This window comes from Pangasianodon hypophthalmus, chromosome 10 (genome assembly GCF_027358585.1).
Source record: "Pangasianodon hypophthalmus isolate fPanHyp1 chromosome 10, fPanHyp1.pri, whole genome shotgun sequence".
NCBI classification, from domain to species: Eukaryota; Metazoa; Chordata; class Actinopteri; order Siluriformes; family Pangasiidae; genus Pangasianodon; species Pangasianodon hypophthalmus.
In genome coordinates, this window is record NC_069719.1 from 9,710,953 (window position 1) to 9,738,402 (window position 27,450).

The 27,450-nt window shown below is 38.3% G+C and overlaps 1 protein-coding gene across 2 annotated transcripts; it reads right to left on the reverse strand.

The window, feature by feature from the left end:
• Positions 1–1,940: 1,940 nt before the first annotated feature.
• LOC113538771 (hippocalcin-like protein 1) lies at positions 1,941–27,450 on the reverse strand. Of its 2 annotated transcripts, XR_004578987.2 has the most exons (5): positions 27,118–27,450; positions 6,071–6,580; positions 5,657–5,762; positions 4,855–5,007; positions 1,941–4,418 (listed from the first exon to the last, which is right to left on the reverse strand). XR_004578987.2 is itself a non-coding variant. In XM_026934143.3 (4 exons), exons 2-4 carry the CDS (start codon positions 6,446–6,448, stop codon positions 4,910–4,912), a joined length of 582 nt encoding a protein of 193 aa, XP_026789944.1. In that variant the 5' UTR covers positions 6,449–6,580; positions 27,118–27,449; the 3' UTR covers positions 1,941–4,909. The 2 variants fall into 2 exon arrangements, 1 of the variants encoding a protein (XP_026789944.1); XM_026934143.3 differs by having other exon boundaries at positions 1,941–5,007; positions 27,118–27,449.

A 27,450-nucleotide genomic window follows, 5' to 3' on the forward strand; every position in this document is an offset into this window, starting at 1 on the left:
TTATCATTGAACATACACAGATGAGAAGGATATTTACAATAGGCATTACACACATGAGAGTAATCAAGAATTTTAAAGGGTAAGGAAGTTTTATTTCCAGTATACATGATGGTCTAAGTAAGAGAGAAGACAGAACAATTGTGGTGGGGTGGTGTGACAGTTGGTGTTGTGTAGATTTAATACTCTTAGGAGGGTTCATGTACCAACGATCAGATCTGTGGATTTTTGAGAAAAGTAATAAGTAAATCAGCATATGAAAATCAGAGCTGAAATAGGGTCACTGTATTGCTTAAAACTAAGTATGCAGCACCATTTAGTAGTCCATGTTATAGTAAGTTGGATTCAAAGTATCCTGTCCATGTCTCTCCAGATCCTCCAGGGTCCCTAGCTCCTCTGCACTCTCATCAGCTCAGTTCACACGTTTAGGTGAGGGGTCTGAGTTTTGGCCTCGTCAAAGGCTTGCTCCCGTGGTCACGGAACCATTTTGCGTGGATTTAGATGTATGTTTTGGCTCATCATCCTACTGGAGAAGCAACCACAACCATGTGGTAACTTCAAGGCAGAGGCAGCCAGATTTTCATTTAAAATCTCATGGTATTTCACATGATGCTATATATTTGTTGCCAAAAATCTCTATTCTATCCTTAGACAGTAGAACCCAGTAGATCACAGTTCCAGTAGTGTTTAGGGCACTTCAGGTGCTTGCATTTGTAATTAGATAAAAGAAAAGGCTTTCTTCTGGCATGGCTTCCAAATAATTGTTTGGAACAATACAATATTTATTTTATTGGTTGGTTAAGAAAAACGAATGAAGAAATGAATGAATAAATGGTTCTCCAGTGTAGAAAACAGGATTCATATACGGGAACTCTGCCACTAGGTGGCAATGTTTCCCCATGCAAGTCTCACTTAAACTAGGGAACAATACAGTGAATCACAGTGACAACTTACTGTAGCATGAAAAAAGCCATGGATTCTTCCTCCCAGTGGCTTAGAACATTAAGTGTTTGCATGATGTTGCCCATTTCATAAAACGCTTCCAGCAATTATGCATTCCAGCTGTCTGTGCTTTAAATGTTCTACTAGCTTGCTCATTACTTTAGTAGCAGACTGCTTCCACTCATTTTGCTGTCATGCATTCACCATGGCTCATTGCTCCATGTCAGCTTGGGAAGTTGCTTCAATTTACTCCAAGTCCATCGACTGAACTTTTCTCATTGAAATCTCTTAAATCAATTCATTTAATAGTAATTCCACCATCAGATCCGTCAGACAGGCATCTCCAGTGTGTGGACTCCTGCTCTCCAGACTTGGTCGATATTCCCTCCTCCAATTCACCACGGGGAATTAAACACCCGAGGAGCTCCAGGCAGGATGCATTCAACAGTGCACCTTGGCTAATTAGGCAGCACTAATAGCTGATGTTTATATGGCATGTTCCTTGCTGTTTGGGGAACACATATGCAGCTGTGTAATCCTCCAAGGGAGAATGAGAGAAAGAGAAAGCTGGGAGTCAAAGCTTTTTACACATCCTTTTTAAAAAAAAAAAAAAAAAAAAAAAAAAAAAAGGAGCGAGAGAAAAAGATTTATCCAGCCTTTCCGTTCTATAGTGAAATTGCACTGGACCATTGCAGAAGAAGGAAAATGAAACTCTTTGCTATACAGAGCTTTCCTGATTCTGTATATCTTACATTCAGACTTAACATAAATGATCTTTTTTCAGACTGTATAATAAAATAGGCTGTAACTTCAACATGATACACGTATTCCCTTCCAACATAATCAATCAATAAAGACATCAGAATTGTCATCCAAGTTGTCCTGCTTGATTTTTCATGAATCTGCAGTTCCTCTACATTAATAACGTTAATAATGGAAAAAGTCCAAAGTAAACCTTGACCTCATGAATTAAGCTGCCCAAAGAACTACTATGAAACAGATTCAATCCAAGAAGGAAGCACATGCTTTTAATGGAAACAAAAGAAGAACAATCACAGTAACACTCCAGAGCTTTTCTATTAACAGCACAGTTACAGTTCCCTTTATAAATACTGAAAGACATCTGTTATAACCATGAACAACATCTTTTAATACAGAATGTCATGATTCCCTAGTTTCATGCCATGGAGGGATTTTAAATGCTACGTTGATTATCAAAATTCTGACTTGATTTGCCTTTCTTGGTTTCTGGTTCTGTTTTTACTAGAAGCATTTACTTAACACTTCTAGTAAGACTTCATTTGACATGTTCCTGATGGCGTGTTTTTACAAAGCTTGGGAAAAGGCCAGTTACGAGGTCAGATGCATCTCCATAGCCATCTTAGTCAAGCAGCATCTTACAAATCAAGCCACAGTTTCTATGGTGATGGAAATGGAAAATGATGAAGTTGCATACGCATAATCTACATCATGGAAACTCGTTATCCAACAGGAATGAAGGGAGATATAGTATGTGGCACACTGTTACAATGCATCAATTTGTGAATGGCAGAGTATTATTACATTCAGAGAAACAGAGAAACAAGAAGCAGAAATACATTCACATTGGGCTTCACTATATTCCATAGCGGTGTCCTAAACTGCACCATTAACAACAATAAGGGCATAGAATACAAAATATTAATATCAATACAGCAATCTCAGTTACAATATTTATGTAAAAATTGCCATAATACATGCACCAGTAAGTGTCTGAAACAAACATGATCAAATCATTGCTTTTATAAAAGAACAATCACAAATACACTAATACATGCTGATGAATATCCATGTACTAGAAACCTGTCAAGCAGAAGTCTATTAATACGCACAAAATGCTGCCAATATAAAAAAAAAAATAAATTAATGTATAAAACACTTACAAATAAAAAACACAGCAAATTTTATACCCTAAAATAAAAACCAGTTATAAGATCATTCCACATTGCAAGCAGAATAATGTGGGGAAAAAAAACTGTGATTCTACAAAAAAGTTTGCATTTTCAGCCAGAATTTATGAACGTGCACAAAACACTCTCAAACATAACACATGAAATAATGAATAAAAAAAAACAATTTATACCTGAAAATTAAAAAGAAGACTTCTTGAGATCATTCATCATTTAGAACTTAATCATGCTATTGGTTGTGAGGGATTTATTCTTAAACTCTCTCTGCATTCAAAGGCGGGTGGATGCTTATGCAAGGCATTGTATGAAGCGAATCAGTCTGGGATTTCACACACGGCGTATGTCTCACTGACTGAAAATAATGCCAAAGTCACATTTGTCTCCAATACCAACCATGTTTAAAGAGAGCCTATAGTCTTGTTTTGCATCAGTTTTGTGTCTCACTGCCTTTAATTAGCTCTATATCTGCCTCCACAATTATGCATAATCGTGGCAATTATACATATGTGTGAAGATTTACTGTTCTCTGCATCGATATAGGAAATCCAGATGTCATTTTTGGTTACATTTCACCCCTCTTTCCAGAGTACAGATTTTCTTTCTTTTTTTTCTTTTATTTTCTTCATAGAGTTGAGTTTAGAGCAGCCATTAAATTTTTTTGATAACCCCCAGCACACAGCATTATATATGCAGCATTTATATATAAGAATCATTGAAACTTCAGATTAAGAGAATAAAGAATTATTTTTCACAAGAGATTGAGGCAAATTGACAAGGTGAGTTTTTTTTTTAAATCACTGTTGATCTTCTCTTTAGCTAAGAACTGAGACCAAGTTAGAATAGAATAGAATAGAATAGAATAGAATAGAATGTGCTGAATATTTGCTAGGTCATGTCCAGGTTGATAAGATTAGTTTTGCAGGTGGATTTGTGATTGAGTGCTTTTGACTTAGATAGGTTGGGTTTGTTGCTTTAGCTTTAGCTTTAGCTTACATCATGTTACTTGATGAATTTATAATCAATGTGTTGTTAAATTGGTATTGTTACATGAAGCTTATACTTTGTGATTTTAAATAATCTTGTTAGTGCTTGTTCCTGGTTATGTGGATTTAAAAAGTAACTCTTGAAATCTCTAACCTGATAAAATTAGGCTATTATAGTTGTTTTTAATAGGTGTTAGCAGATTTAAAAGTATCAATAGTAATAAAATGCTTGCTCAAGACAGAGACAGGTGTTGATTTTGATCATTTCTGTCTCACTGTACATGTGCGTTTAGTCTACATCCCACTGCTTCGCCGAAGTTTCTAGCAGTTAGGGTAAATCAGCATGCATGTATATTTGCATTTACATCACTTGTCTGTAACAAAGCAAATTTTGTTTGATTTTTGTCAGGGCAGAGCTGCACCTCTTCATAGTCTTGCATTGGTTTGTGAGTGATTCTGACCATTACTAATGTGGTGGAGACATTGACATCTAGATTTCATACTCCTATGCTCCTGGGAGTCTGTCTGAGATCTGAACTCGCCACGGCTATCAACAGAAAATCATTTTATGCAATTATTCTTTGTAAATTACCCATTACACACCCACCAGCTCAGTGTGCAGTTTAGTAGATGACACACAAATTAGTCTCTTTATTTAAAATAAAATAAAGGCCCCTAGTTTCAGGGCTGATCATGCATTGCTCATCAAAATGAACATAATCCCAAACAGTGCTGCTTTTCTTTAAACATTTCCCATTATAGCCTGCTGTTATAACACACACCTACACAATATACACAACACTATATTCCTAGTCCATAACAAGTGGTAGTTTTTAGTCTAAGTGACCGGTAATAGGAATGATATAAGTGCTCACTGGCCTTTATTTAGCATTCACATATCAAAATTGGTCCCTAATGCCACTGACAAGTTAGTAAATGTGATAATACAACAACCACATTCTTACGCTTACATAAACACTTACCATGTTCACTTTGGACTGGAGTGAACACTATGAGAGCGCACTGTGGTTGTTCTGCTCAGAACTGACTGGCGCTGCTCGGGTCACACTGGAGGAGGCGGACGATCGAGGGGTCGCTCCTTGCACCTTTAATAAACTCCTCCAGAGAAATCTTTCCTATAATAGCACAGCAGGACACGAGCTTTAATGATTGTTAAGTGCTATTAAATAGTCTCTCTGCAATAATGGCACTGAACAAGGCTACAATTTGCAAATGAGCCATAATTAATCACTGTTATATTATCTGAGTTTATATCCTGATTGCTCTCAGATGCACCAGATTAGTCAGTCTGTATGGAGATTCTCTGATGCATTCAAATAATCCCATCAAATCTGGCCATAACAGTACAGCCCAATCCTTACCCATGAACATTATGTCGTGGTTGAGTAAGGAATAAATAAATGGAACAAGGAATAAATCACAACAAGGTGTGCTGTTATAAGAAAAATCAACTTCATGGTGAAATGGTGCATTGCAAAACACTATATCTGATTTATTACTCCTGTAGACTATTTCGAACCCTCAGCCCTAACAGCGTGAGATTCAATTTGAAATATTTATGAAAACATTTTGGACATACTTATGCAGTTATGGCACTAGAGTGAATTAAGCATTATTCACAGCAGTATGCTTAAATCTTCATAAAACTGCTAATGAACAGATTCTCTCTGAGGACTGGAGGACAGATGGAGGGAAGCACAATGAGAATAATGAAGTACAAGTTTATAAGTGTTGGGGTTTTTCCTATTTTTTTTTTTTTTTTACCATCTTTATTGGTGTCCATCTGTCTGAAAATCTTATCAGTTCTCTTCTCTGGAGTGGACTCGTCCTCTGGCATCTTCATCACAGAAGAAACCATCTTATAGATTGCCTAAAGGAAAAAGCAAACGTGTTACCTAATGTGTAACCTAATAAAATATTCCATATCCATATTCAAAATGGACTGTATCATTGTCTGAGAATTTAGAAAGCGTAAATGTGCAGTAACCTTAAAGTCTGAGCTGTAAATGTAAATTTCAGTGTAAATTTCTTTGATTCAAAATCTCTTCACCCGGATGGAAACTTATAATACTAAGGTCACGATTTGTCTACAATACACACATTAAGGATCAATTATATATTCAAATCAGTTGAAATGAATGTCAAACTTCACGAGAGAAAAAGCAGGTCTGTTCTTACCTGTACGATTTCCAGCATCTCTGCTCGGCTGATGTAGCCGTTGCCATCCAGGTCATACATACTAAAGGCCCATTTCAGCTTCTGCTCCAGCTTTCCTCGTGACGTCACACTCAGTGCGATGATGAACTCTCTGAAGTCAATAGTCCCATCACCATTAGTGTCGAATGTTCGGAAGACATGCTCGGCAAATTTGGAGGCGTCTCCGTATGGAAAAAAATTGGCGTAGATTTTTTTGAACTCGTCCACACTGAGGTGACCTGTGGGGCAGTCCTTCAGGAAGCCCTTATACCACTCCTGCAGCTCATGCTCGCTGAACTCGGTGTTCTCACGCAGATCGTTGAGCACCTCTGGCCGCAGCTTGCTGTTCTGTTTCCCCATGACGCCCAAGTAAATGAATGCCTCTCAGGCCTTTCTCTCCTCTTCTCTCTCTCTCTCTCTCTCTTCACAGTGCTCTGCTGTGTTCAGTCTTCTCCTCTGTCTTCTTCCTCTTATCTCCTCACACCTCACACTCTATCCAATGATCAGTGAGCAGAGAGACAATGAGAGTGAGCTTATGTGGAATAAGAAGATAAAGTCTAAGTGGCTGGTACAAAAAGACAGTTCTTTCTTACTGCGGATGCCAGAATCTGCTTTTCATTTTCGCCAAGATTTAAAATGCGCTACATTTAACCCTGCAGATGAATTACAATGCTAAATGTTTTCAATACTGCACAGAGCTTAGAGTTTAGAAATAACAGCTAGGACTACAGCAAATAGTTTTTCAGAATACATGAAAGCATAATGCCATGCTAATTAAATATTTAATTTTTTATCTCCAATCTCCATATCTGATCAAAAAACATTAACATACTGAAAACAATGGATAGAGAAACAAAGCCCCACTGCATGCATTTAGAAACAGAGCAAATATTTCTTTCTCTCTCCTCACATAATTATAATGCTCTCAAGTCATTATCTAAGCAGGCGTGATGGAAATTTAGAGAGAGTTCACTCATAAAATCAGTACACAACATAATTTAAATTGCTTAATGTAAATTCAAATCTTTAAATAATTCATCAGCTAAAGTTTTAATAACAATAATAATAATGTTTTTGCGTGTGTGTGCGCGCACGTGTGTGTGTGTGTGTTGGGTATTGAAAAGCATCCAAGTTAATTTATTGTCTCAGTACTGTAATAGGTTAGATTCAATTCATTACATATTCCTTATTTTGATTTCAGGTTCCCGGTCTTGCGATGAAACACTGCATCTGACCTTTAAGTGTAGTGAAAAACAATGTACTGTGGTTAGTATGAAAATAGGCCTAGAGAGGTGACTAGCTTTGTTTAGCTAGGCTTAATGATGACTGCAGCCTTGTTCCAAATTGCTATCCCCACTGTGATGAAATTATATGCATCCCACAGGCCTCGCTCTCATCGCTATCAAAAACATCCATTTCCTGCTTCGTGTAACAAAGAGGACTTGGCTGGATTTAATAGATGCATGTGCAGAGGTTTATTGGATACACAGGGGTAGCTGGGTAACCAGAAAACAATAGTGAAAACACAGGGCAGGAATCAAAGTGCAAGAAACAATCCAAGTTCAAAACAGTGCAAAGCAGGTAAACAAGTCACACGGGTAATGTAAAGGCCAAAGGTCAAAACAGAGAAAAGGACTGAAACAGGCAAATCAACCAATTAATACTTTGTAAAGCACGCAGAAAAGCTTAACATTTACAACAGGTGAAATAAATTGACAACCATGGCAATGATGATAGAGACACCTTCTGGCTTGTGCTGGTGTTGCACTGTTTGTATGTGACAAATTTATTTAGCACCACTGTATGTCATTGTTTGTTCATTCATCTTCAGTAACCACATTATCCTGGTCAAGGCTATGCTGGAGTCTATCCCAGGAACACTGGGCACGAGGCTGAATTCACACCAGTACACCATGCACATTCATGTCATTCATAACTAGGGGCAAGTAAGCATAACCAATCCACCTACTAGCATGATTTTGGACAGTGTGATGATATCCACATGGACACAGGGATAACATGTACAGACAGTAACCTGAGCTCAGGATCGAACCAGGGACCCTGGAGCTATGAGGCAGTAACACTACCCACTGCACAAACTTATCTGTGATTCCAAATTTGCAGAAAGCCTTAGAACATATCAAAAGGAAAAAGTAGCTTCCCAAATATTTGGTTCAAGGTCGAGGGCGTTGCAACAGCACATTGTCGAACAGTGGACAGAGCCTCTTTACTGCCACACTGCTGGATCATACAGTAAAAATCAAGCAACACACACCGTATATATGTAGGCGCATATTGCTTATGTGCCTACAACACTACAACTCACAACAAAACATGCCACAATATACAACTACAATAGAAGGGTGACATGGTGGCATATTGCATTACCGCCTCACAGCTCTAGAGCTCTAAAGTGGCTCCTGGGTTCGAACTTGAGCTCAGATTACTGTTGCATGGGTTTCCTCCAGGTTTTCTGGTTTCCAATCAGTCCAATAGCATGCATTTGGGTGGATTGGCTATGTTAAATTATCACTGGGTATGAATGTGTGTGCACAGTACCCTGCGATGGACTGGCATCCCATCCAAAGTTAATTCTCCAGACTTGAGCCCAGTGTTCCTGGGATAGGCTCCAGCCATGGTTTTTTGTTTGTTTGTTGTTTTCCTTCTAACTGTAAGTTGGCATTAAGATGATTCAGCCTGCTCTATAAAACATTAGCAAAAAGACTAGAAAAGTCTAGTATATCCGAACCGGAGAAAGTAGCCTAGGGGAAACACTGTCAGTCAAAAACTGAAAACTTTCACCCATGACTTTCTGGCCATAAATAGTGCTGTTGCCTGAGGAATGAAAAGAAAAATCAATATCTCTTCACACACAGGAAACACTGAAGCTCAGACTGAAGTTTCAGAAAGTTGGAGGTCATTAATATATCATAGGAGCATTAGCTAACCAGATAGTAGCAGATGTATATCTCTGAATAAGCTAGCTATCAATAGAAATTGTTAAATTTGGATGTACTCATTCATATGGCTAGCTGCTTTTAATTAACAGCATCTAATCTTCTTACAGGAGCTATTTTTTTTTTCTCCCTGTATTCAGGGCTGGCACATTACATTAGATCAGTTTGACTATTTTCACAGCCACTGAAAATACACAGTATAATTGATGGTGAAAGTCTTCAAAATGGTAAAGATTAGATTTATATGATATCCACTGAAACTCTTGGGTGATTCAGCTTATCATGGCTATCCAGTGAAAAATGAGAGATCACATATAAGGAGTAAAATGATGGAGCATAGTGTTGTATGAAAATAATCAATGACGATGTGCTGTGATGAGGCCCACTTTTTTCACTTTTTTTTTTTCAAATAAGTCCCAAAATTTGATTTGCCTCTCAGAGCTGCTGTTACAAAAGATTAAATCAACTCCTTCTGACCAATCAGAATAGAGAATTCAGGAGCACTGCGGTATAATTAATAGCACATATAGAAAAGCACTTTTCAACCTTTAATACCCCTCAAATAGATACAGTAAGATTTGCGTGACTACCAGCACAATGAGAAACATTAGCCTCTTCAGTCTTCACTGCATGTTAGTGACCACATATGTCCACATCTTTAAACTGTGGGCAAAAACACAATAAATACAAAAAATCATATAAGCTGACACACATACACACAGAATCCAAAAGTAGATGTTGTATCAAAGTAATGTACCAAGATCTGACACACACTAATCCCTAACAGTGAGAGAAATACCCACCAGCTGCCACAGCCAAACCAAATACACCTTCATGCACACGCAAAGCTTACATCACTAACAGTAATCCCTCTCATTACACCTTCAGCTACACTTTCACTGTCCATAGAGCATCTGGATCCATGACATACCATGCCATGTTTACCTGTTTGCATCACTTGTTTTTATGCTGCATCTACCATAATAGCCATTCAAACTGATGGGGAATGATGGATTATAAAATTCAGTGGAATAGATATTTTGGAAACTAACAGACCGAAGACTGCAGTGCTAAAGTCTGCCAGAGATTAAGCCAAAGCCCCTCTGGAGCATACTGATCCCCCATCTGGCAAAATGAACACGGAGAAATAGTGAATATTGATCAGAGGAAGAGATGTGTCCAGGGGAATGGAGCTAATTGCACAAAGCGCAGCTCCGTGCTGTCAAGAGCGCTTAAAGCTGATGACACTAATAGCGCTGTGGGTTAACTGAGAGAGTAGCGAACCAAACCACAATTCATCCAGATCACTGTGCATGAAATGACATCCGAGTTACACATAAACCCTTCAGTCCCAGATGGATTTATTGGAGATTAGAAATGGGGGAAAAAGGAATTATTTGATTCATCAACATTCTCTCTTGAACAATTCTGCATTAATACATAACATACTATAGACATTTATACATAGAAATGTATGAAAAAAGTCAGCAAATACCAAATATTAAAAATAAACACTATAAAATAAAGCTGTCTTAATAATTTAAATAATGTTTTCAATATTAACAATAATTAGCTTATAATTTTATACTACCATTGACAAAAACAGTGAGCAGTAAGTTATGGCTACGCTATGCATTTGTACTGCACAAAAGCAGAGAAAATTATGACAGCAATATCATATTTATACTTATAAACTTTAATGTTTCTGATTTGTTTTTACATATTCAACTACAGTAAAACTTTCCTGTCACTGATGTGGCAATATGTAGTTAAACTCGACTACACATAACAATAATTTACAGGGTGAATTTCAGTTGGCTTCATTGTCACCATATATGCTCACTGCGTAGGCCATAACAATGTAGAAAGCAGAATGCCATTTGAGGTTTTGCTTTGTTTACTTTGCATATATAATTAGAAAACTGATAAATTAAAAAAACAAAACAGTACGCCATGCATTTATTTCATCCTCTTTCCAATGAGTGCCATTTAGCCGGTCAAATTGTTTAGGAAATCTGTGTTTCAATAGACTTGCATTAGGTGACTAAATGTAAAACATGGGATTTTAAACACTGCAATGTTGATTTTTTTTTGCTTTCAGTTATAATATTAATATTCTAAAAAATTAAGTGACATTCATTTTGACAGCTGCATCTGAAATACATTCTTTTGTTATGATGGCTGAAAATATATATGCGGCAACTTGCTAAAAAGGCCTATAGCCTATAGGAAGAAAAAATGAAATGCATCAAGATGCACTTTATGATGCACTTTATGACTGCATCATCACACCCTAAATCGAAATCTGATCAAATCATGAGGTCCCTAGAGATCGACGCTGCCACTGCAAGACAATCCGTTTTAATGAACGTCAACTGAGAAACTGTTAGGAATAGCATCAGCCAGCAAAGCACTATCACAAACCCACTGATAAAGAAAAAAAATGTGTTTAATGGATCTCATTGTCCTCATACTGATTCATAAAGGGACAATGGAGAAGAACAACAGGATGTGGGAAAAAAATGCCCACCCAAATATCCTGTGGGTTTATGGGTAACAATAGACTATACCTCTTCCCGGCTGTTGACTTACCTTAAATCACTGACTCCTCCAGGGAAGGAAGGAATTATTGAGGAGATATCACAATGCCTCAAAGAGGATGTGGACAGAAATATTCACATACACACGATCTCAGAACTAAGGTGAACATAAATAAATCATTATTAATTAATAAGCAAGTTTACAATGCAGTAGTAGTCGTCATGTACAGTACTACGCCTTTACACAAGTTTCATAAGCAGCTTCTTAGCTAATGCTCAAGTTAATAAATCTCAAAGGTTTGATGGGGTGTGAAGTTTTTCCTGCTTTTCTCTTCCAGAGTGGGCTTTCTTCAGCTCTAAATATACAGTTATTAAATGCTACTACAGCATTAGACACTAGGCTCTAGAGACTGCAGATAGACCTTCCACTCCCACAAGTCTGACAGTGTGAAAAGATTCTGTGTTTCAGTGGAGGTGTAGGACGTGCTTGCCTGCTCGGGAATGCTTAAAACCAATGAAAAAAAAGCTACACTATTGCACACAGCTCCCAAAAACAAAGCATGGTTGAATTCTATGCTGTATATATTACTATACACACAGGAAGAGCAGAACGAGTTGTAGACAACAGATCAATATAGGAAGTATGTTGCACAGGAGTGCTTTCGAAGCTTGCTTGTAAGTGGAGTAATGATGAAAATGTGACAATTTGCAGTCTATATGTACACAACTTGGATCAAATAACTGATGTGAAAATAACAGTCATTTTTTTTTATTTGGAGCTGATTAAGTGTTGAAATCCACTGCCAGTCTGATTAACTACAATCCCAGTATTAATACATTCAGTAATGCATTTTCTACAACCACTGTGTGCGTCATTAATTAGTGCATATGAATTTTAGGCACGATGTTGAGCTTCACCTGAAGCACAAACCCTCCTTAAGAGCCAATTTTCAAAGAAATAAATCAACCATGTTTCTGTCTAGTCTCGATCTACTGCACCTGTAGTGTATGTGCGATTACCACAGACAAAAATTTCAACATCTTTCCCTGTACTGAGAAAAGAACTGAAGACTCACTGAAACCTGCTTATAACATGTGTAGAATGTTTGAAATATTGTTCATTAATTCTTTAAGATATTTGCAAAATAATCTGTAAATCTATCTAATTCTTTGAGATGGGACTGCTTTTTCTGAGGGAAGAATTTGTGGTTATGCATTACTAACCACAAAAGCGCCTGAGGTCCCCCGATTCCACAAATGAATACTGAGGTGCCAACAGTGCTAACAAGAAACTCCTAGCAGTGAGAAACAAACAACAGTGAGAAAATGGTGAGGACAAATCATGTCACAACTAAAGCCAATAATAATAATTAGCAGGCGCTCCATTTCTTTACCAACCAAAGAGACCAAGTCCAGCTTTCTTGGTTACTAGTTACTCAAAATACAGTTAATCCCAAAGTCACAGGTCAAAGTTCACCTAGGTAAAATCAGTGCAAAGCAAAAGTAACTGCTCCCAGAAGCAAATACGAATCTTTCATGTTCCAGGTCCTTTCCGTAGCAAGGGGTCATAAACGAAAACGTAACGGTTAAATCGTAAGTGTTTGCAACACTCTGAATTCTTTTTACTGTATTGCTCAGCACTACTGTTGGAAATTTGGATAAAACCCCCACAAGAACATCTTTGCCAAGATGTTCACTCATGTCTGTCTCATCCTTTTCTCATTTTATAATTTCTGGATTCCTCCGTTTTTTGGTCTGTTATAACTCAGTGGCGTCTTCATTGTGGCAGTGAACTCCTTCCCACACACAGGCTGTTACACCACGCGAGAGGAACCCAAGCTGTCATCTCCTCTCTCTTTCTCCCGCTCAGCCTCTCACTCTTAACCCACCACGTGTGACCTTCACTGGAGAGCCGCTGACTGTGTAGAGGTGTGTTTATTAAAAAAAAGGAAAGGTGACTGCTGTGTGTGAAAAGAAACTTTTTCCTTTGGCAAGTTTGACACCTTAAAGTATTACAAAAGACTGTGAAAGGAGCCCACGTATGTACGAACACTAGCCACTTTTCCCCCCTCACAACTCTCGCTGCTCAGAAATAGACTTTATTAAGCTGCAGAAACTGAGCTGCAGCCAAAAGACAACTGCACCATAGGGTATCAAGTAATTGAGTTGCATTAATTTGACCTGAAATGTATCATTTTATTATTATATTATAAAAGAGAAGGAAATTACATGCAGCTTTTGATGAACTAACAGTGCTGTATTCAACTGAATAACAACCATTTATCAACACTGCTACCAGCCATATGTTCACATCAAACAACAATGGCTTTATCCCCCCTACTCCCAGTCCCCTTTAGCAATTTCTTTCACACCATCTGGTCCCAGAGAGGGAGAGTGAGAAAGAGCTAGAGAGAGAATAAAGCTACAACTCCGTCAAAGCTCTCATCACTAATGCATGTCCTCAGGTATTCACTCAACCAGGTCAACCCACAATGGAGTGAGAGTAACCTGACCAGGCCTCAGGACTACACCGCATGGTGGATACGAACACCCCACACACACACACACACACACACACACACACACACACACACACACACACACACACACACACACACACACACGTGCGCGCGCAGGATAACACGAGCAAGATACGTTCTCCAAGCCCGAGTTCTTAAGATGAATTAATGTTAACAAAAATGAGGAGAAAATGTATTTTGCTGTTTATGAATTGCTGCTATGCTCAGCATTAAGAGTAACAAATAATTTCATATAAATACAAAAAGCAACAGATGCCAGTTATTGGCATGTCTGAGATTAGTGTTTGCACTTTCCAATTCCCAAGATAACAATTATTAATTGCTAAAGAATGTGGGCACACACAGCAATGTAGAACTCACCCATGCAGGATATGATTGAAATATCATATTGAATCATTATTCAGGTGTCTATTATGGCATACACTGAGATGAAGGCAGCAAGAAAATATGAAAAAGAAATGATGATGGTATTTTCATATAGAGAGCAACACAGTTGTGGTGTACAAGACAGAGGTGTGCATAGGGACTAAAATAAATTAAAATGCGGACAGGAGTGGGCAGCCAGATATGAAGCAAAAGACAGGTCACTCTATGGCCAAAAGTATATGGACACCCCTCCTAAATATTGGCCACACCCATTGCTAACAGGTACATAAAATCAAGCACATAGCCATGCAAAAACAATGGCAGTAGAATGGGTCATACTGAAGAGCTCAGTGATTTTAAACATGGCACTGTCATAAGATGCCACCTTTGCCACCAGTCAGTTTGTAAAATTTCTTCCGTGCTAGATCTGTGCCAGTCAACTTTAAGTTGCATAATTGTGAAATGGAAGCTTCTGGGAGCAACAACAGCTTTCCCCCCCAAAGTGGTAGACCACCCAAACTCACAGAACGGTGCCACCGAGTGCTGAAAAATAAAAATGACCTATTCTCTGTTTAATCACTCACTACAGAGCTCCAAACTGCCTCCAGAAGCAACAGAAGAACTGTGCGCCGGGAGCTTTCCATGACCGAGCAACGGCACACAAGCCTAAGATCACTGTGCACAATGCCAAGTGTCAGCTGGAGTGGTGTAAAGCACACAGCCACTGGACTCTGGCAGAGTGAAAACGCTTTTCTCTGGAGTGATGAATCACACTTCACTATCCGATAGATAAATCTAGGTTTGGCGGATGGCAGGAGAACCTGCTGAAATGAAAACCGTTTGAGTAAAGGTGGAGGAGGGATAATGGTCGGGAGTTGTTTTTCAGGGTTTGGGCCCCTTAGTTCCAGAGAAGGGGATTGTTTATGGCACAGCATACAAAGACATTAGACAATGTATGCATCCAACTTTGGATGCATCCAGCTCTCCTGCAAAGAGTCCTGACCTCAACCCCAATGAACACCTTTAGGATTAATTGATGTGTCAATTGCTAGCCAGTCCCTCTCATTCAACATCAGTGCCATCAGTTACATATTAAAGTCCATGGTTTTGGCATGGGATGCCCAACAAGCTCATATAAGTGTGTACACACACTTTTGGCCATATAGAGTACATTTCCATTAATGTCCCGTAGGACACCACTAAGCCTTAACCTACAACAGACATAAATCAGTTACTTCAGGTTTGTAAATGAATCCCATTTTAAACCAGAAGCAAAATTTTTTTTTTTCATTTTACACTGGTGTTTGATGTGTTGGAAGCAGTCAAAACGGGCAAGTGTAAGGATCTGAGCGACTTTGACAAGGGCCAAATTGTGATGGCTAGACGACTGGGTAAGAGCATCTCCAAAACAACAGGTCTTGTAGGGTGTTCCCGGTATGCAGTGGTTAGTACCTACCAGAAGTGGTCCAAGAAAGGACAACTGGAGAACTGGTGACAGGGTGATGGGATCCCAAGACTCACTGATGCACGTGTAGAGCAAGGGCTAGCCCACCTGGTCCGATTCCACAGAAGAACTACTGTAGCACAGATTGGTAAAAAAAAGTTAATGCTGGCTATGATAGAAAGGTGTCAGAACACACAATGCATTGCAGCGTGCTGCATGGCCACAGACCGGTCAAGGGCCCATGCTGACCCCTGTCCAACACTGAAAGCACCTACAATGGATACGTGAACATCAGAACTGGACCATGGAGCAATGGAAGATGGTGGCCTGGTCTGATGAATCACGTTTTCATGTGGATGGCTGGGTGTCTGTGCATCACTAACCTGGGCAAGAGATGGCACCAGAACGCACTATGGGAAGAAGGCAAGCCAACGGAGGCAGTGTGATGCTCTAGGCAATGTTCTGCTGGGAAACCTTGGGTCCTGGCATTTATGTGGATGTTACATTGACACGTACACCTACCAAAACATTGTTGCAGACCAAGTATACACCTTCATGGCAATAGTATTCCCTAATGGCAGTGGCCTTTTTCAGCAACATAATACACCCTGCCATACAGCAAAAATTGTTCAGGAATGGCTTGAGGAACACGAAAAAGAGTTCACTTTGTTGACTTTGAGGTCAAGGAGCCTCCAAATTCGCCAGATCTCAATCCGATTGAGCATCTGAGGGATGTACTGGACAAACAAGTCCGATCCATGGAGGCCCCACTTTGTAACGTACAGGACTTAGAGGATCTGCTGCTAACATCTTGGTGCCAGGACCCACAGCTCACCTTCAGAGGTCTTGTGGAGTCCATGCCTCGATGGGTCAGAGCTGCACAAGGCAGCACAAGGGGAACTTACACAATATTAGGCAGGTGGTTATGGCTCATCGCAGTATATAGATTACTATAAACCTGCATTGCCACTGTGGTCATATTGAGTAGTCATACAGAATTTCAAACATCCTGTCTACAAATATCAAAGCTGTTGTAGCCTTTTAATCTGTAGCAGCTATATCTTTCACAGAGTTTGAATTTTAACAGACATCAAAATGTTCTGTGCTACAGCCCAAAGGCTGAAATATTGAGCTGATATTTAATAACACTTTGATATGTAGTAACACTGTGTCATTTTTAGGTTTCTGTTCATTATTTCTCTGTATTAAATCTGTGAAACACAGCGTCAGGAGGAACGTTTAATTGTAAGGGAAAATTATACTTGATTAAGCCATATTAAATAAACATTATTTTCCTCTCCTAGTTGTAAACAAACATCCAATCACTTACTCTTACAGGGATATGAATAATAAAATTAGGCAGAAGGCATGTTCCACATTACCATTTTATTTTCCATATGAAATTTGTCTCTGCTGTTCAGGGCAAGCAATCTTTTTTTCTGACTTTGGAGAACATTGGCTTCCAACAGCTTTGTTCTTTCATAAGTAAGAATAACAAACATGCTGTATGTCAGGCTGGTTTCAAAGAAGCATCAGAGTACAGAAGCAATGCAGTCTAAAGTATTTAATAATCTACTGCCTGCCTCACATTGAGGCTAGATATCTGTTGCAGTACTGTTGTTTTTGAGTGCTGCATTTGATACTACTGACCAAAATATTTTTATGGACAGCCTTGACAGACAGCAAGAAGCTGGTTGATCTTAACCCGGACCATTGTAACGGGTTGCTCGCTGGCTGCCCTGCTGACCGTTTAAGTAAGTTTTAGCTAGTTCCCAAGCCCAAATCTTTACCACGAAAACTGCCTATGATGTCTAAAGCTTCAAATCTTGCTGATCTCCAAAGGCAGTATAGCCCACTCCAAGCAGTTCACTTAGCTGAAGTAGGCCTGATGTATTAGTAATAGTAGAGGTTAATATCAATAGTAGTAGCAGTAATAATAATAATAATAGTTAAGTAATAGTAATAATGAAAATTAAATAAACATCTGCAAACCTTCTACTTCACATTTATACTTCAGTTAAAAAGAAAGTCACGTTTTTTCCCCTAGTTTTTCTAGCCTGAATGTTGTCTAAACACAAAATTAAAGTTAAAACAAAAGCTATATTCCTAATGGTACTGTAGATGTATTATAGCAAGTACTGCCATATGGACCTTAAGAATAAAAATAACACACATCCATATTGCCCATGCCATACAAGATGACCAAACTCTATGAGAGATGGCCATTCCCTTGTATTTTACTCTTGTGCAATGATATATCAGATGTAGCACTGACTTAACAGCGGTGTTCTTTAAGAACCACCAACCCTGGAGTTTAATAAGGACAAACATGGACAATCTGCAGAAATCACCTTGAAGGAGGTCAATAGCTAGAACATGTGAACCTCAAGGGATCATGTACACCCCTGGCTCTTCTAAATTTTTACCTATTCACACTGATGTGGCAGGTGGCAAAGCTCTGCACTGTTAGCCTGAATTGATTATGCAATCCACCAAGGCTTTGAGCAATAGCTCATCAAGATTTCAGGATAGGCAAACCACAGTGCGCACGACTGGACAATAGAAATCATTAACAATAACCAGCAACACATCATGCCCATGACTGTGCAATATATTGGGTTCCAGACTAATAACGGTGAGTGCTTTAAAACATTTTTCCCATCTCCACCTTCAAACTTCTATTTAAAGTATTGCAATTAAGAAGTTCCAGACCTTTCAGCAATATTTTATGCAAAGAGTCTTAACCAAACCATTAGCTGATCTTGACCTGCATAGTTGATTAGAGCACAGCTCATCTCATGTAATTACTACTGACTAGCCCTCCTGCTGGTAAGATTAAAACCAGATTTTCAAGGAATATGGTGATCCTCATTTCAATACAATTCAATTCTTAAAAATATGCCCCATCCTTGCGTAAAATATGTAAAGTAATAGCGCCATTGCTGTAATTAGGTTACATTCATTCAATTGTTCATTCACAAAACAACAGTCATGCAAACAGCCTGACACATGGAGCTACTCGTAAGCTGATCAACACCTCAGAAAAATCCACCCACCATTTCCAGCACTGCCTGAAAAAATCAGCCATGTCTGATCCCTGTTTCCTGCCAGAGCAGCATGGAGAAGCTCCCTTTCTATAAATGACTGCACGGAAACCCTGACAGAGGAAGAGTGACGCCTTGTCTAAGCATGGAAGATTTCCTGTGTGAAGTGTGAAACAGTCTGGTGTATGTGTGTGCATGCGTGCAAGATATATAGCTTCCTGTAATTCTTGGAGAGAAACTACTCAATCAATGTGCTAAATGAAGTCCAGTTTAAGAATTTCTCTGTGTTTTTTTGTAACTACACCTCCTATTCCTTTCATTTCCTTGATTACCTTTGTTGTTAAGATAACCATAAGATATATGTTATATGCACGATATAAGATATATGCATGCCATATATCAGTTATCTGTATTCGGAATTAAACCAGAAGTAGGCATTTCTTTTTTAATTAAATATGAAACCTATGACTATGCCCATGGGAACATTGCAAAACACTGGGAAAAAATGTAGAGATGTAGAAATGCTAGCAGTGTCAGCATGGTCTGTGATCCTGGCTCTGACAGTTCCTCAACCTCAGTAATATTTGCAATATTTTCAAACAAACGTGGTTGGTTCTATCAGTCCCACTGCATACCTCTAGTCTCAACCAGATGCCATGTGAACCTTCCTGGCATTCTTCTATAAATAAAAAAAACTAATAGTCTGTTTCCTATTCATATCTGTTTAAGACATTATAGACTTTGTAGATATAAGACATTATCTACTCAGTCTGAATAATGTATTTGTCTTTTGCTAATGTGCATCTGGATTTATACGATAATTCTTTAGCATTTTATTTGGCCAGTTTATCAGTACACTCAAAGGAAACAAAAACTTTGCACTTGCGTGTCAGGCTGATAGAGAATAGTGTGTTTCTGGCTCAGTGGGAATAAATGTCATTTCCCACACACAGAGCAGGCCTGACACAGACTCTCCTTGTCCAGAAGTTCACTGTAGTCCTCCACTGCAGACATGCAGGCTGCTTAATCATTAACAAACACACACACACACACACAAACACAGTTTCCTGCCTGTAACATTTCCCCAAGCATGATGTGGGCATTTCCATGACATTGACATGAAGGACGTTGTTTTAAAATGTTATTCACTGATGTCAACCCAAACTGCATATTGCACCTTAGTACTAAGCAAGCAAACCATTACTATTAACAACAATAAAACCACAAACCAAATGTAATTCTTCATCATCAATCAACTGTAACAAAACATTAGCCAGAACTGACCTTGCCTCATTTCTAAGAATCTTACTGAGTGGAACAGTCTAGAGCTTCACAATGTCACTGAGGACTGGAGGAAATGATTGTTCTATTAGACTGTTTAAAAAACTGACATTCTTGAACCCACCGTCCATGTTCCATGCAACAGGCAGTACTTTGTTGCACCTTTATTCTTAGAATACAGCTGTATTTAGTGCCTATAAACATTAACTTTTGGTTATTTTGGTTTTACTGCATGGCTTTTGGGAACAATGGTGATTAAACTCTCATGATTGAACACTCATACTTACAGGCAATTTAGAGTAGCCAATCCAGTTTACCGGCATGTTTTTGGAGGTGGGAGGAAACCAGAGAACCCAGAGGAAACCTACAGGGACATAGGGAGAACAAGTGGACTCGTGCATGTGCATAGGCAGTACCCCGATTTCAGGATCAAACTGGAGACCTGGAGCTGTCAGGCATCAACACTACCCACTGTGTCACCGTGCCACCTGGTATTGGATCAGAATAGATTTTTTGCCATATTTATGCTTTGAACATTGAGCATGTAGGATGCTGACTGACACAACACAGAAAACATAGATGTTAAACAGGAACTCATCAAAAAGCAACCTGCCATCATTACACCAATGTTTCGGATAATGTTTCACATTTAAACATAATCTTTGCAGTAAGTCGCTCCTCGTCTAAAAGAATGTCAATATTGGTTCGGTATCAGATCAGCTTCAGTTGATGGCTACTAGCCAATACTCAGAGTTCTGATATTGGCATCACCTTCACAACAAAAGTGAGTTTGCTTGATTCCTTAGTAACTATGTTACTTGGTTATGGTGCACAATGACAATAAACTTAATTGAACTGTATTAACTTCAGCAAATTCTAGTTCAAGTGTTCATAAGACATGACCCTAGTATCATAAGGTTCTATCTGGGTGAATAATGAATAGCAGATAAAACCTTATAATACTAAGGTCACTTATTATAAAAACTTGAACTGGAATTTGTTTTTGCAAATAATAAATGATGATATAATACTTTCGCAAGTCCTAAGGGTCTCTGATCAAATCTGACTGCTTTGGTTTCTTTAGATCTTATGCCATATACAGTTTTCATAAGCATTTTGTGTCATTTCATAGACACTTTTTGATCTGAATAACGAAAAGGTGAATTCATTGCTGCTACTATTGAATTTGCTTTGACACCTCTTATTGAAATATTGGTGACATCCAGCGAGCGTCTGTCACTACTGTGACCTATTCTGCTCTGCTTGCCTGATAGAAGAGCTCACTGATCTTGATAGCCTCCAAGGATATTATTCAGTTATTTTAATCTGTGCTCATGAGATATTCTCTTGCTTTCTGTCTCTCTGAAATTTATATTAACTTGTCTCTGGGGAAAGATGATTATACATGGACTGGTCTTGAGTCTTGTGTGCTACAACACAAGGACATGACAAATTTATTGTTTTATATGCCATTCTCATAAATGGCATATAATTGTAACAAATTAAGCAAGACAGAATGAAACAACCACGCCCACACTTGATTCACCCCATGACAAATTGCTGAGGCTTGACATGTGCAGTAACAAATCAAAAAGTAAATAAATAAAGTAAATAAAGCATGTGAATGAAAATGGTCTACAGAGCTATTGTAGGCTAACAATGATAATAAAATATCTTTGTTAAATATGCTTTTAATAGAATTTCCTTCTCTTTTGAAGAAAATAATGAGTGACAGGGGGGTGTGAAGCAGCCAGACATGAAGCAGGAATCTGTTACCATCACGAAGTTTATGGTTTTCCAATAACAGAACATCCCATAATGTTTTATTCCTCAGTGAAACAGTGAAATTTACTGTAACAGCATGGGTAATGGCACTTTAACTCTACTCCATTTCACATAAAATAAACAAAGCAAAATTCTGACTGCAAAAGTAATGTGCAATGGTGTCTTCAACAGCGAAGAGGGCTGGTATTCTCAGGTGGTGTGGTCTGAATGTTTTGATAGAAGGGAACTTTACACCAAAGATAATAAACCAACCACATATGCCTCATTTAGCAGGACACTAATGACTTCTACTGGTTTGATGTAGGACCAAAGTTACTGGAATGAGGAATTAGCCCTATTGTGTTGGGATTTCATGCTTTAGAAATTCAACGCCATGCAGAAGGAGTGACTGCATAGCCATCAGTGCCTCATGAAAGCTTTCAGACATTAAAAGGCTTTTGCACATCTGTTCATTCACAGATATTGTTTTCTTCCCCCCGCCCACTCTCTCTAGAGATCTGAGCCTCTTGCATACCCACCGTCCCCCATGCCATCCCTTCACATGCACTTGTGGCGAGCTGCACTAAAATTCAGCTCGCCACTGTGGAAAAAATGTAGCAGAATCAATGAAAATGTGCTAGGAGACAAACCAGGACACTTTTTTTCTATTTCATATTTAAGCAAATTTTCATGACAGCCAAAGTGATTTCACCAATTTCATTGTCACATTTCTTTCTCTTTCAATTCCTCATCCCTCTGCTTGCTTCCTCATTGCTACTCCTTTACAGCTACTGGAACATGCACATATACTGACACATTTAATTCCAGGTTATATGAACCTAACATCTTTCTGAAATCTTATAGACAGCTATGATTGTAGCCTGACAACGAAAAGCACATTCATGCATATGCACTCCTACAGGAAATTTAGTCATAATGTTCTCTGTCTAAAATGGGACTGAAGTCATAATGGTTCCTTTTTTATTGGATGCCACTTTCATTTCTAACATTACTGCCATAAAAAGCAAAAAGGGACTATAAACTATTATATAAAGTGTTCCTCCCACTCTGACCAACTGTAAAATAGAGGAAAAAATAAATGTATAAAGTATAAAATAAAATAAATGCCTGTATCAAAAGTCTATGATACATAACAGGACTGATACTGCAGTAACAGCTTCTCCTGAAAAGCATTCCTCTATTTACAGCAATCCTCCTGAATTTACCTTCTCAGTAAACGATCTCATCAATTTTATCAATTCATTCAAACAGAAAGAAGGCTTTCTGGTCTTGTATAGTTAACTCCAGAATTATTGGTATGCTCCATGAAAATGAGGAAACATAATATGCAAAATAAATAGCATAAATAATAAGCAAGATTTTCAAAATCATATAGGATCACTGTATAGTTTTATTTTGACATCATTACTAAATTATGTTCAAATAACATTTCTAAAAAGGTTTATATTACAGTTACATTCAGGTCCATAAATATTTGGACACTGACAAAGTTGGGGGTATTTTATCTATCACATATATACACACATACTACAACTATTGGAGCTGAAATTAAATAATGAATATGAAAGTGCAAAGTTTCAAATTAAAGCTGAAAGTGCAGCTTTCAGTTTAAATATGAGGGTATGTACATACAAATTGAGTGAACAGTGTAGGAATACTTTATAATATGTGTTTCCCCCTTTTTTAAGGGACCAAATGTAATTGGACAATTGACTGCTTAGCTGTTCGCTGGGTAGGTGTGTGTTAATCCCTCGTTATTTCACTTATAGGCAGATAAAAGGCCTAGAGTTCATTTCAAGTGTTGCATTTGCATTTAGAATCTGTTGCTGTTAACTCTCAATATGAAAGTCCAAAGAGCTGCCACTGCCAGTGAAGCAAGCCATCATTAGGCTCAAAAATCAAAACAAATCCATCAAGCGAAACATTAGATATGGTCAAATCAGCAACACCAAAACCATCAAAAACAACTGTGGTGGATAACAGAAGTCTTTTGATGTTGAAGAAAAAAATGCTTTATCACGACAGTTGGACAGATCAAGAACACCCTACAGGAGGTACACATGTTTGTGCCAACGTCAACAATCAAGAGAAGACTTCACCATAGTAAATACAGAGGGGTTACCAACAGAAAGACCAGATTAGAGTTTGCCCAAAAAAAAAAAAAAAAAAAACATACAATTCTGGAACAACATCCTATGGACAGGTGAGACAAAGATCAGCTTGTATCAGAATGATGGTAAGAGAGGAGTTTAGAGAAGGGAAGGAACTGCTCATGATCTGAATTATACTACCTCATCTTATGGCATGGGCACGTATGGCTGTCAGTGGAACTGGTTTCCTTGTATTTATTGATGTGACTGCTGACAAAAGCAGCAGGTTGAATTCTGAAGTGTATAGGGTTATATAATATTATAATCATATATTATATTATTATCTGCTCAGATTTGGCCAAATGCTTCAAAACCCAGTGCAGGAGGACAATGACTCGAAGCATACTTCGCAAGCAACCCAAGACTGTTTTTTAAGGCAAAGAAGTGGAATGTACTGCAATGGCCAGGTCAATCACCTGAATCCTGAGTAAGCACTTCACTTGCTGAAGGCAAAACTGAAGGCAAAATGCTCCAAGAACAAGCTAGAGATAAAGACAGCTGCAATAAAGGCCTGGAAGAGCATCACCAGGAAAGAAACCCAGGGTCTGGTGTTGTCTGTTGGGTTCCAGACTTCAGGCAGTCATTGACTACAAAGGATATACTAACAAGTATTAAAAATGACAATTTAATTTATGATTATGTTAGTTTGTCATAAGCATAATGCAATGGCCCTTCCGTCATCGCAGGGTATTTACGACAATTGTTGCAGGGACAAAGTGAGGAAAACAATCAAGGACTCCAGTCACCCACATCACAGTCTGTTCTCCTTGCTGTGGTCTGGCAAATGCCATCGCAGCATGAAAGCAAACACAGGCCACTTCAGCAGAAGCTACTTTCCACAAAGCATCTGTTTCATCAAATAAAGATGCAACTTAGGTACAGACTAACTTGCACACAATGCACATTCACATATTGTACTTTATGACCATCTACCTCTTACCCTGGAAAATTCATAAAAATCATACCTACACACATCTGCATCTAAATAACACTGTCGTGTCGCACCGTGTACTGTCTTCTCGCACTGTGTACTGTCACTGTCTCTTGTGATCTTTTTTTGTTGCACTGTCTGCTGTTGCCTATTTCTCTCTTATGTCTCCTGGTACATGCCTACCCTTACACCATTACCACTACTCACTATAGACTCTTCACTTATGCACTCCAATCTATTTGCTCATTCCAGCAATAACTGTACTTGCATAGCTCTGTATATTGTATAGTCTATTTATACCATACTATAGATAGTATACTATATATAGATCCTGTTCAGCCAGACTCCTTTGTTGTTGTAATAATGTATTTAAGCACAGCTCTGGAACTTGCTACCAAGCATTTCACTGTAATTAATATACTGAGTATATCTCCCTGTAAACTTTAAATTACTTCTGATCTCTTATAAAAAGAGAGGACCACATATAACAAGTGCTGCACATCTTACCCTGTTTTACCTGATTTTGGATGTAAATACCCTTAAATTAAAGCTAAACGTTTTAAAGTATTATTTAATTTTAACTCTAATATACTGTGGTAGACAGCTAAAAAAACATTAATTTTGTTAACATCCAAATATTTATAGGCGTCACGTTATGCAAGTACTATTTTTTTCTGCAAAAGACTGGTTACAAAAGTATCAGACTCCTCAACAACTGATAGTGAATTTTTAACCATTACTTTAACCAACAATTCCAGAATTGATCGAATCATGCAAATTCTTACTAACGTGTAAGAGTGAAGCCAGGTTGGAGGAATGGGAGTTTGGAACCACCGGTTGTGTAAAAAAATTCAAGCATATAAACTAATGCACAGACTACCATAATCATACAGTGAGATGGAGCCTGTGCAAAAAGATGCACACCATCAATAAAACAAAACTGAAAACAGCTCATCGTTGACAAAAATGTTGCTTTTAATTTCAATACAATGTTTGGATAGCTGGTCAATCCAGATGTAAACAACACAGTATACTGTAATACTGTTGAGTAGAAAGGAACCAACATACCACCACTGTAGGAAGCACTGTGACCAAGAGGAAGAGAAAATATAGACAATGAATTCTATAGACAATGAAAATTCATGGTGGAACAGCATATTAGCTCATGAAAACACTCTTGTTAAATATGTCTATAATTATTTTTTTTTTTAATCTAATAATGCATTTATATTTCCCTTAAGAGGATCATTCAATATTTAGCTTATAATTTCACTGGAAGGAGAAATGCCTTTGGCACATGCCACACTTGCCTGCCAAATTTCAGTAAGGACCTTTCCAGTGTATTTCTATAGAAAGTGACACATCCACAACCTGCTGGTTTCCTTTGAATTATGTGTTTTACCTTTTACAGATCTTTCACTGTTAATAAGGACACAGTAGCTGAATAACACACACAAAAGATTTTGTCAAAACTGTTCGATTACGAATTGATCAACAGACAAGGATTTATGAGTAATAATCAACTTCTAAAAAGAGGCTAGAATAAGCGTGGGAACATAAAGCAGAACAAGTTGGGAAGATTTTATTTTATTCTTTTTAATAAATAATGTCCTTATGGAAAATGTGTAAGCAACACAGAAGTGCAAATGCTTATATTGTTAAAGCTCTCTAAAGTACAGGTTCCACAATTCCACATGTTCTGTAATTTAACTATGTGAAGCATCTAACTAAATTACAGGTAAAACAGGTGATTTAGAGGAAGTCGTTTGTTGGATGCATTTGAAACACGACATGCATGCGATTAATTCGAATAAAAGTCGAAAACATGAATAGCTGTCTCCAACCCAGCAGTAACCCAACAGCAGTTTCCTCACTAATGTGCTGGAAGAAAGTCTATCCTTCACTACCGACCAGCAGGGAGACAGTCTTTTGAACAATGATGTCGAATAAGTCGATTAAAATGACGTCGAATAAGTCGAGTAGCTACTCACCAGCTCCACTGTGGATGATCCTTTTAATTTAAGAGATGCAAAAAAAAAAAAAAAACAGGGAAAACAATGAAAACTCCCTTACAAACACACAAAACACAGGTCGCCTCTCGTTTACTACGCCAGGCGTGGGCACATGTGCAAGTCCTACAGGAAAAGTCCAAGAAAGCGCAAAGGCAGAGAAGCGAGAAAAACAGTCGTGATGGTTTGAACTGCTTTCAGACAGACAGAGCTGCGAGAAAAGGTCTGAAAATGTCACAGAGCGCGCGCTTGACTGCTGCTGATTCCACTGCACTGCCTCCTGCAATCGACTCAACAAGTTTAAACGGACGCCAC